Source organism: Poecilia reticulata, linkage group LG4 (assembly GCF_000633615.1).
Source record: "Poecilia reticulata strain Guanapo linkage group LG4, Guppy_female_1.0+MT, whole genome shotgun sequence".
NCBI classification, from domain to species: Eukaryota; Metazoa; Chordata; class Actinopteri; order Cyprinodontiformes; family Poeciliidae; genus Poecilia; species Poecilia reticulata.
The window spans coordinates 17,117,273-17,128,605 of NC_024334.1; the positions used below are offsets into that span (position 1 = coordinate 17,117,273).

The 11,333-nt window shown below is 40.3% G+C and overlaps 1 protein-coding gene across 7 annotated transcripts in view; it reads left to right on the forward strand.

The window, feature by feature from the left end:
* The window catches only part of lpp (LIM domain containing preferred translocation partner in lipoma), a 187,048-nt gene extending 176,276 nt beyond the window's left edge, over nt 1-10,772 (forward strand). For 5 of the 7 annotated variants that reach the window (XM_008407672.2, XM_008407670.2, XM_017304533.1 and 2 more), the window contains 3 exons: nt 648-826; nt 4,156-4,276; nt 6,881-7,009. In XM_008407672.2, the coding sequence (XP_008405894.1) occupies nt 648-826; nt 4,156-4,276; nt 6,881-7,009 (429 nt within the window). Of the gene's footprint in view, nt 1-647; nt 827-4,155; nt 4,277-6,880 lie in introns of all 7 variants that reach the window. The other 2 variants (XM_008407668.2, XM_008407673.2) reach the window with 1 other exon arrangement.
* The last annotated feature ends 561 nt before the right edge of the window (nt 10,773-11,333 follow it).

Below are 11,333 nucleotides of genomic sequence, written 5' to 3' on the forward strand. Positions count from 1 at the left end.
CGCCTGGCTGCAGAAAACCTGCAGTCATCACAAAGTGGAAATATTTACAGCGCTCGTTCTTGCATAAGGCCGGATGGAGTATGGAAGAGAGCGGCTGAAAAATGACTGTGTTTGTGTTTGGAGGCTGGGGGGGGGATGGGGGCTAATCAGATTCCTTCAGCTTCAGAGGCATTTAAGGACAGCTCAGGCAAAGGTCTACTGTGTTGCAGCAGCAGAGGGCAAGATTCAAATCATACGTTTCACGTTAGAGGATTTTGACTGAAACCTGCTAGAAATCTGAAGCAGCATTCAGTTTTTATTCTCCTCTAATATGGATTAAACTTCCAGAAAACTGCAAAGCTGCTGAAACACCGAGTTCCTTTAAATCAAGGCTAAAAACCCACCTGTTTACAGCTGCCTTTAGTTCATAATAACTTGAACATTGACAAATATATCTGATGTGTATTTACTCGATGATTTTGATGATGGCATTTGACAAAATATGTTTATTGCATATGTCGTAATTGGTTACGATGTTGTGTTTTTATGATGTAAAGTTCTTTGAACTGCCTCGTTGCTGAAATGTGCTGTACAAATGGACTTGACTTCCAGTCATTAGACGATTGGAGGTCTTTGTTGCGTAACCGTGTGTGTGTTTGTGTTCGCAGAACACTCTGGAGACCTGCAACATCTGCAGTAAGCCGATCATGGAGCGCATCCTGCGGGCGACGGGCAAGGCCTACCACCCTCACTGCTTCACCTGCGTGGTGTGTCACCGCAGCCTGGACGGGATCCCCTTCACCGTGGACGCCTCCAACCACATCCACTGCATCGAGGACTTCCACAAGTATGAAGCCCTACTGGTCCCAGTGCAGCATTCATTCCTCTTAGCAGAGAGTCCACACAGCTTTAAACCATCTTAAACTCATGAATCCAAAATTAACACCTTCAAATGTCTTAAATTAATTTTTTTTTAAATAATTGCCTTGAGGCAATTATTTTATGCTAATTGCGGGTCTTAAATTTTGTTGTTGCAGGGTTATTCAATCTTTAATTGATTTATTTTTTTGTGGGACTTTTCTGAGTAGTTGCGTCAGGAGACTACAGAAGCATTTTCAAAGGAAAGTATTTCACAAAGACCTGATTGGATGAGCAAAATGAAGCATAACACGATTGGACAAACATGTCATCATAGGCGTTTGTCGAGGACTATACCTGATTGGACAAAATTAATGTCTGTCATTTGACTTTTCTTTTTCTAAATTTCGCTAATTTACTTCTCTGGCATCAGGCTTTGATTGGTTTATTTAGTTTCACAAGCTGAACTTGTGAAACTGTTGTAACTGAATGTTTCAGAAGATGTAGATACAACGGGAAGCAGATTGTGTTGGCCCGCCTGACATCAGCGAATTCCTCATAACAATTGCTTCCGCCTATCTTAAGACAGAGCTTCTGGTTACATTTCAAAATAAGAGCATCGACATAAAGCAAGCTGTTTTGATGACAAAAAGTCATCAAAAAGTAAACATTTTTCAGAAATGTTTGTAACTGTTGAGGTCTAATTGGTGACATTTTGCCATTACGTTAAAGAACAAAATCCATTTTGGTTTATGAAATAATGTGAAAGTAGTTTAAATCAAAATAATAATTAAAAAATAAAATGATCTCTTGTGGCAACCAGTCAGCTGCGCAAAACACTTCCAAGCAGACAAAGAACGTTTCTTTCTTAAATGCAAAGTGTTATTTATTTTTTTACAGTTTTGGCTTATTACTACTCTGAGTAAGGTGAGTCTGTATACTCAGTGAATTAGTTGACAATCATTTCAATAATCGATTAATCCTGATTAATCCGACTAATCATTTCTTCTCTAGTAAAATCCCAAAGCAATTCTTTGAAGTTTGTTGGTATAAAGTAACAAAATGCAGAAGGAATATTGGTGCTTGTATGGAATCACCTGTGATTTTGTTTAAAACTGTTGCTTCTGAATGTGGGACTTTTTTTCTCTCTCAAATGTTCATGACCTGAAAGCCTGACCGGCTCCACGCAGCTCCGTCTGCCGGACGTTCCAAACACTGCCAGAGTATCTGGATCATTTCCTCATCAACATTTAAACACAGAAACCCATCGTAACGCTTCAACACGTTGCTAGCTGTGGTGCAGGTAATGCACGGTCTCCGACTTCCTTGAAGGGAATTACGGTCAACGTTTTGAGAAACCCTTGTGATCCTTAGATGTGGACATGAATGTAATGGCGTGTTCCTGTCACTGTATCAGACATCAGGGAATTGCGTAAGCAACATTTTTACCAGAAATGTTTTTCTCCTCAGTGACCAGAAGGGAAACCGCTGGCTTTCAGTCTGCGTGTGTCTGCATGTGCCTGTGTGTGTGCGCACACGTTGTGGCACGCTGTGCATTTTCACATCGCACGTATGACCTCATCAGCCGGGCCTTTGTTTCGAGGAATTTTGGAGCCTCGGCCCGTGCTGATGCTGCACGGCCGTGGTTCCCCCACAGCCACACCAGAAGCCTTCACTTCCTGACAGATACTGAATGACAGCCTGGAATAGAGGAAGCGTTCGCCTCACTTCTGGTCACTGAACAGGGCCTACATTTTCAGCCAGTTTCTTTTTTTTTTTTTTTTCAGATCCTCATTACTATTGTTAGAAAAACTTCTTCTCCGCAAGGCATTTCCAGTTACCCTTGTGAAGTTTTGTTCTGTAAATGGGGCTCTGAATGTTTGCTATGCACAGTCTGTAAACGGAGCAACTTTTTTTAAAGCTACAGAGTGAAAAGCACCTGCTGCACCGTCTGATATGTGGGAATTTTTCCACATTGTTTCTTTGTTGGTGTACAATGAATTACGCGGCGTTTCAAGAAAAAAGTAAACAAATGTATCCTAAAGTACAAAGATTTGTCCTTTATGAATCCTGTAAAATAACAGTAAAGCAAATGAGAAAAAATCTGAATTCTGATTTCCACTTTTTTTTAATTTTTTTATTTTTTTTTACATTTTGTCACAAAACAACCCCAAAGCTGTGTGTATTTTTATTTACATTTTCCGCTGCACGCCAACACAAAGTAGTGCAGAATTTTTCCTAGTTGTTTCTAATAAATTGTTTCTTTTGCATTCACCCAGGGTCAAATCTTTGTTTCCACTGTAATTACAACACTAAGTCTCTTTAAAATGCATGTGAGCTTTGACTAGGCCACTCCAACACATTAATAAGCTTTGATTTAAACTAGTGGTGGAACTCTACAAAAAAATTTAATTAAGTTAATTGCAGGGTCTGCAGTTAATCAAAATGAATCGTATTTGAATTGAAAACTACATCTCAACAAAATAAACGTTTTCAATTCAAAACCCATTTTGCTGTCAAAAGGGCTGTTGCTAAGAGCTCAACAACAAAAATATTTCTTGTTTTTAATTTGTTATTTAGGTTATTTAGCCATCAGGTTGGCAAAGACTTTTCCAACATTAGCTTCAGGCCATCAGATTGATGGGCGTATCAGAAACACACAAGTACAAAGGTTCCTGCTTGGGAATTTTGTACGCAAAATTTTTTATAAATAAATAAATAAAAGTAATTCAATAACTTAAAAAAAAAACATGTCAAAATTTATGTAATTAGTTGAAATTGACATGTTAATTTAAACTATTTCTTTGTAGCTCTGACTGCACAGGTGCATCTGAATAAATTAGAAAACTATCGAGAAATTAATTTCAGCGACTCAGTTCACTGAGTGAATCCCATTATTTGGATCAGCTACACAAAGACTGATGTTTTCAAGACTTTATTTCAGTTAATTATTACTTTTTTTTTTTTGCTTACATCAAATGAAACGTGACATTTAAGATCAGAATATTACATCAGACCATCAAAGTTGGATTATATTTCAGGGGTATATGCATAAAACATAGTTTTATTTGTATCAGTTTCTGAAGCCCCACACATCACCTCCCTTCATGTTCACAATCATTCACTACTTTGTGTTGGTCTGTTGAGTAAAATACCATTAAGACAATCTTTAGTTAGTGGTTTTAACATGACAAAGTTCAAGAGGTGCGAATCACAGAGTTTCCGTTTGTGCTTTATCATCATCATCGTCGTCATCATCATCATCATCGTCGTCGTCATGTGCTGCTGTTCTGAGCTCCTCTCTGCTGTTTCTCACAGGAAGTTTGCTCCGCGTTGCTGTGTGTGCCATGAGCCCATAATGCCGGCGCCGGGCCAGGAGGAGACCGTCCGCATCGTGGCCCTGGATCGTGACTTCCACGTGAAGTGCTACCGCTGCGAGGTACGCATCCTTCCCCGTGTGCGTGTGTTTGTGTGTTTTTCTATGCCAGGTATCCGCAGCGTGAAGCTGTCAGCCTGAACTCGCAAGCTCGTCCCCGAGTCACCCTTTTCAAGGAGAGACGAGTGAATCACTGCTCTCTTTCCAGCTCCGAAATAACTTTCGCTCTCTCCCAGGCGACGTTCACGAACTCACACAGTAACCAGTCTGTCAGAAGCCCGCGCGATTAGCCGATAAGTGCCGCCGAGACAATGTGTGCCCGGCTGAAGGAGACGGGAGTTCATCACGTTGTCAGAGAACCACGCTGGTGCGAGCGCGCGGCGCTGCTGGCAGATGGAAAGGTCAGAGGAAAGCAAGGCAGATTAGTTCAGCTGAAGAGGCTCAACAAGAAAAGAAGTTTGTCACCAGGGAGCCAGGAGAGGATGGAGGAGACTGCAGGAAGGAGGGAGGCAGAGGTCGACTGCAGGCTTTAGTCGCAGACAGTAGGGATGTTCATGACAACTCTATCCTTCTTCTACTTCCTCAACACAATGAAACTAAAGAAATTGTTTGTTTTTTTAAGCAAATAGGAAACAGTTTCCCCATGGAAGTGATGTAATATATTATCGATTTTAGTAGCTGACTTAAAAAAAAATATTGTGTAGATTCAGTACACACAGACGTATAGTTCAGGTTTTGGGTTTTCATTCACTGTAATCAAGTCTGTGTGTAGGATACACAAGATTCACTTCTTTGCATTGAATTACTGAAAAGAAAATGAAGTTGTCATGTTCTAATTCTAGAGGAAGCATCAGAGCCGGCCTCAGGCATACAGAGCTCAGGTCCCCAAACTAAAAACTAAATCACATTTTTCTCCGCTCCTCTGAGGGGAACCTGTATTGCGTCTGTTCTCGACACGCCTGAACCAATTTGAATTTGAAAATGTTGAAACTGAAAAGTCTGATGTTACTCAGCAAAATGACATTCTTTTCAAATGACATTCGATGCAACTTCTGACCTCGCTGACCTTCTGGTCGGCCTCCTTTACCACTCGGCCGAGAAGATATCTGGAGACCTGAAAGGTTTTATTCACAACAGGAAATGATGTGCTTTATCATAAATATAGCTGCAGCCGTCGTTTTTTGTGCACCTATGCAGAAGTTCTTATAGGACTCTTATAGGGGTGTCTGTTGTCTTTCCATTATTAGAAAAGGTCAGCTGAGGTAAATCTGGAAGCTTCCTTCCAGTCCTGCTGCTCCAATGTTCTCCGGCGTGATCAGAGACGGCAGAAGTTGCTCTTCACTCTGACATAAACAGACAAGGATAAGACGTGATTCATTATGCTGTCATAACATAGCTAGTTCTTTTCAGGAAACACTTTTTTCTTCTTTTTTCTTCCCCCTCATGATGTTGTCAAGAAACGGCGGAAAAGGCCAAGGTGCTGCACAGTGACTAACAAAAAAAGGCAAATTGAAAATCCAGTCTTAAACGCTGCAAGGTTGCAGAGAGATTGAACAGACTGACAAGTTAGTGCAGACTTTAAACGCTGTAAAAATGAATCACGATAACAAGCATACGTCAGGTTTCTGAGTATGTCTAGGTTTTTGAGGTGGAAAAATTGGAGTGTGGAGAAGCATTTTTTTCACTGACTTAAATTGTCACATTTAAGTCAGATTTAATAACTAGATTAACACCATTGATTCTAGTTGTTCAGTGTCTGAATCAGGAGAGAGAAGTTTTAAATCTTACTCCCTTTTGCCTTTAAACTGTATGTTGGTCAAACATTTTCAGTGTCCTCACAAGTTTACTGGAATCTATATTAAATATTAATTATGTATTTTCCAGCCGCATAGTGACATTCTTTAGCACAATCAAATAACTAAGTTACCATCAGTTGTTGTTTTCTGAATGTATCTCAAACATTGACTTCACATTACAACACATATCTGACGCCTAGAAACTGGCCTCTGTCTCTTTAAGAACCACCTACCCTTTCTGACACTCCGCCTCACCACAAAGTGTGGACCGAAAAAAGTGTAGCTTATTATACCTACTATGCATAAAGCATCATCAAAATCAAAGCAGCAGAGTCTTTCGAAAACATATCTAGGAATGTCAACAAAGTTTGTAGACAAACTCATAAAAAAAAAAAACCCTATTTGTTATAATCTGCTTAGCAGATTTTTTTCTATACATTTTTCTTTTTTATTTAAAAAGTGAGAAACACAGCGTTAGCTCTCACAACAATTATTCCACACCTAAATTCCTCTAAGTGAAGTACAATTGTTTTTGATAAGTGTCCTGACCTTTGGGGTTTTTAAAAAAATAATTCGTAGTTGATATTATCGTGTATTGCAATAACGTCTGGGACAATTTATCGTCCAACAAAATTAGGCCTGTCGGGAGCTCAACAGAAGTGCAATTTGGTGTCTGATGTTTAATTGTTGTTGCCGCTAGTCTGGACGAGCTCAACTGAGAAAGTACGGTCCAGGCCAGAGCTTTGGGTAGATGGGAGGAGCCTTTGGGTAAATAGGCGGAGCTTTGTGAAAGCAAGTGTTTAGGCTGACCCTGAATGGTGGCAAAACACTTCCTGGAGTATCTTCTTAACAGTGAGCGTGTGTCTTGCAGGACTGTGGCTGTCTGCTGTCTGAGGGGGACAACCAGGGCTGCTACCCTCTGGATGGACACGTCCTCTGCAAAAACTGTAACACCAGCCGCATCCAGGCGCTGACTGCCAAGGCTACCACTGATCTCTGAGCAGCCAGCCCAGCCAGCCGCCCCGCTCATCTCCACTGTGATTACCCAGCAAGCGCTCTCTTCCTTCTTCCTTTCATTCCCAAATACCCATCCATCGAAGCTACACACACACACACACACACACACACACACACACACACACACAGACACACCTGTATATCCCTCTGTATTTATGTTCACCTTAAGATACGAGAAACAGCATCATGTGTTCACCTTCGACACGTAGCACCGACGCGGTACAACCACTGCAGGGAAGCTTTGTGTTATTGAGCTCCGCTTTAGAGCCAGCTTCTAGTTACAGGAAGTGAGCTGCTGCCTTTCATATTCACGCCCAACCTATCAGGTATCCATCAGAAAATAATACATCACCCAGTGTTATTATAAGTCACCATCTATATGGGCTTCGTTTAAGTCAGGCTGCATGAGTTGTTATTCATCAACCCAAATGCTTTTCCGTCAGACTTCCCTCTTAAGATCCAGTCTGCCTCACATGTTAGTCAGACCCACCCAGCAGGTGAGGTCATGAGGTTAGCAGACCTCACCTGCTGGGTGAGGTCTGCTAACCCAGCAGACATGTTTGTGTGTCTGTGTGTGGCTAAACGCTGGCCTTTTTTATTTCTTTCTTTTTTTTCTCTCTTCTCTTCCCCCCAAAGTGTTTCTAAAATGTAGAGCAGAAACACCAAACACTAGGGGGTAAAAACGGCACGGCGACGAGCCGAATCCAACCCCGCCGCCGCATGAACCGACACCAAAGACCCGGCGTTGAACCTCAGCGCTTCCTGTTTCCTTGGTTTAATATGCAAGTACGCTAAATGTTGTTTACTCTCAGTACAAACAATCAGTTCCTCTGTCGGGAGCAAAACGTTTGGTGCCTTTATGACCCATTATTTTCCGACTCTCTGCTGTATTCAGTAGATTACCTATAAGTGGCCTAAACGGTAAAATCATCCCACTTCTCTTCAGATGGATGAAACTTTTTATATATATATATGAGTGTAGTATCGCCCCCTTTATTTTAAGAGAGTTTTAAGAGATAAAAATGAATACACTCTATGCAATTTTCAACATTAAGTGCATCGACACTTTAGAAAAATGAAATGATAAATAAGGAAATATTTTACGTGTACATATTGGAATTTAAGTGTCCTTATAGCGAACCCTTAGGCCCACACTGATGTCGGTACGCTGTGCTGTATGTCGGTATTTGAGCTCAGCTTTTATATGTAGTGTTAGTTTAAAGTTGTTGGGAGAACAAGGGACCAAGAAAGATTTCCTGAAAAGTTTGGGTTTTTTTAAATCACCATCTTTAATGTGGCAGATGAACAATAGGTTTCTTCTTTCTCTTCAGTCTAATTGCTCCAGTTGGACTTGTGAATATTTATGACGGGGAGTTCAAGGTACCGTGTGAAGTTTGAAACAGTTTTATTTTGCTGGCTGACTCTTGTTTCCTGGAGGGGGAAAAGCTCCGCCCACAAAAGGTGGTGAAACATTTTATAATTGGATGACCGAGTTTGCCGATAAATGATCGTAAATCAACAATTAAAGAAGCAACCCTGATGAGTAACACTAGTGCGTCCCGATGGACGGCCGACTGGAAAACTTCACAGGGTACCTTCAAGCAGCAAACACCGGGGAAACTAAAGACAAATGAAAGCCATTTTCTGATTTAATTCTGGAAAAACATCTTAACTATAGTATTCTCTCTCCTTATTATTTCTTTCACCTATTATATGTTCTAATGACAACAAAAAACATCTCTCTGCAGTGCATATGGCGTTACTGTAGATGTGATTAAGCCGTGGCGATATTGTTAACATGGGAACACTTTGGAAATAACTATGCTAATGAAACTTTAGCTTAACTCTCAAGTTCTGTCTTGATTTGTCTTTTCCTTAAAAAAATAAAAAATACCTAAAAAAAACAGCCCAAACTCAGAAATTGACATGTGAGGCATTTCGATGTCGGGGTGAGGAGGTGGCAGGTCGGTGGACACAACGAAGAGCCTCAAGCAGGAAGGAAGCGAAGGAAACGAAGGCCGCTCCTCCGAAAGGTTAGGCAACCTGAACCCGAGTCCTCAGGGATAATATGTCAATATTAGGGCCCTTTTTTTTTTCTTTTTTTTTTTATGACAACCAAGTTCTTCGTCGCATAGAGAAACGTCTCCATGTTGCAGAACTTTGAGACACAGACGACTAAAATCTCCATTTATTTTAAACCAAACTGCAGGTATTCTGAGAGAGGGTGCTTCTCTTGGAGAACAAATGAACAAACACATCTTTACTTCAGACAGATCCATATAAAACTAATTCTGCACACAGTTTTTTTAAATTATTATTCTAGAAGTTTATTAATGTTCTATTGGAGCAAGAATTAGCCAGCACATACTTTTATTTTACACAAAACCCCCCAAAAGATTAAATGGATAGTTTAAATGTTTTTTACGTATGGTTCTGTGAAGTTATTATCAAAAATAGTTGCTTTATTTGTGGTAGATGAATGTAACATGTTGGTGAGTTTGTAGAAAAGTGAAGAAATCATTATAGCAGTGGAAGGCTAACAGCTAGCTAAGTGGCTAGCTGTTAGTTAAAACTGTGTGTGAGATTAACAATAGTTGGCTCTTAAGGGTTGTCTGGGGTTTTTTGTAAGCCGGCCAACATTCGTGTTGCTACGTTAGCTGAAACAGCCGGCTGTGTCAATCTGCCTGGTCAGCTGGGGCACAACAATCTGCCCTGAGGTCGCTAAGAGAGCAGCTAGCTCTGTTGGTACAAGAGTATTTACTGAATGTACATTCCTGTGCTTTCCCCAAGTCTCCTAGCTGATCGGTGGACTAACGATCAGGCGCATTGATACAGCTCCCATCCTCCAACATAACTTAACGTTGTGTATCAACAACGGTTTGTTGGAATGGCAACAATATTCAAAAATATGGTGCTGCAGGATCGTCAAAATCCATGTTCCTCTTTTTGTTTCTTTTTTAGAGTTTTTCCCCAAAACAAATGTGTTTATGTCCTTAATATATATTTTATTGTATTTTTTTATTAATTAAAATGATCTGCTTTCCCTGATTAAATTCTAATTTTTTTAAGTGAGTTGTTTTAAATAGCTAAAGTCAACTAAATTAAATGTTTCTACAAACTCCATCAAGTGACATTTCAATTAGAGGCAAGAAAATTATTACTAATAACCTGAAAGAACATTCCTTCTAAAATCTGAACTATCCCTTTAAAATGAAGAAGAGTTTTCTTCTCTTCACTGTGAACTAAATCATGCCTGCATGTCGGTGTCGGCTTTATGAGCAGGTTATCTACAAAGTGTCCCCATGTTTTATATGTTCTCACTTCCTTCAAGCATTATATAGTTTAGAGTGTGACGTGACACGAGACCTCTGAAAGAGACGATGTAAAGATTGGTGGTCTGTTCTTATTCTTCTGTTGTCGCCTGCAAAAGTGGCTTTTATCAGAGCAGCATCAGGTCACGATACCGTACGTCTGATCCAGCCGTGCCTCAAAGATTTGGCCTTGTTTACTTGTTTTCTAACCAAAGTAAATACAGTTTTTTTCTAGTTTTGGACACTTTGGGCCGCAAGCAGCTGATTTTCATTATTATTATTATTATTATTATTATTATTATTATTTTGTGTTGGTCAGAGTAAATTCTTCCAGCCCGTTGTCAGACCAAAGCGTCTGGTCTGAATCTGCAGACAGGGGCCCATCATCTAGTCCTGTATTTCTTTTTCTTCTTTAATAAAAGCTTTGCAAAAGCATCATGTCTCCTTGTTTCATTTTAGTTTTCCCTCCAGCGTTCTTAATTATCCTGAAAAAAAAGTATGCTTGCTTTTTTTTTGTTTTTTTTGGTTTTGTTTTAATGTTTTTTTTTCTGATCTGTGTCCAGCAGGCCCCGCTCGCCCTCCCCTGCCGCTTGTTAACACTTGGTCTTTTGACCCCCAGCCCGTCGGATCGGGCCGGTTAATGAGCAGATTTTCACCGTCTGCTCGTCGTGTTCCCCTGGATTCTGCCTGTGACCTCCTGTTCAGGCATCCTGCAGACTAAAGAGGCTTTTTTTTTTTTTTTTTTTTGACCAACAGAGTACAAAATAAAACCGCTTCACGTCTTTCAAGAGTCACTAAAAAAGCCCTCAGTGGGTACAAACACTAGCTCTCACACTTTGTGTTGAACATCTGAATGAACTCATCTGAAAGAAATCCCACAACTTTCATCTGCTACGATGCTTTAATTACTCTACACACCACACACATATAGTTATAAATATGTAAATAAATGCAGTCTCCTTTTTTTCTAGTAGAGAAGTAGCCGACACAATCAGG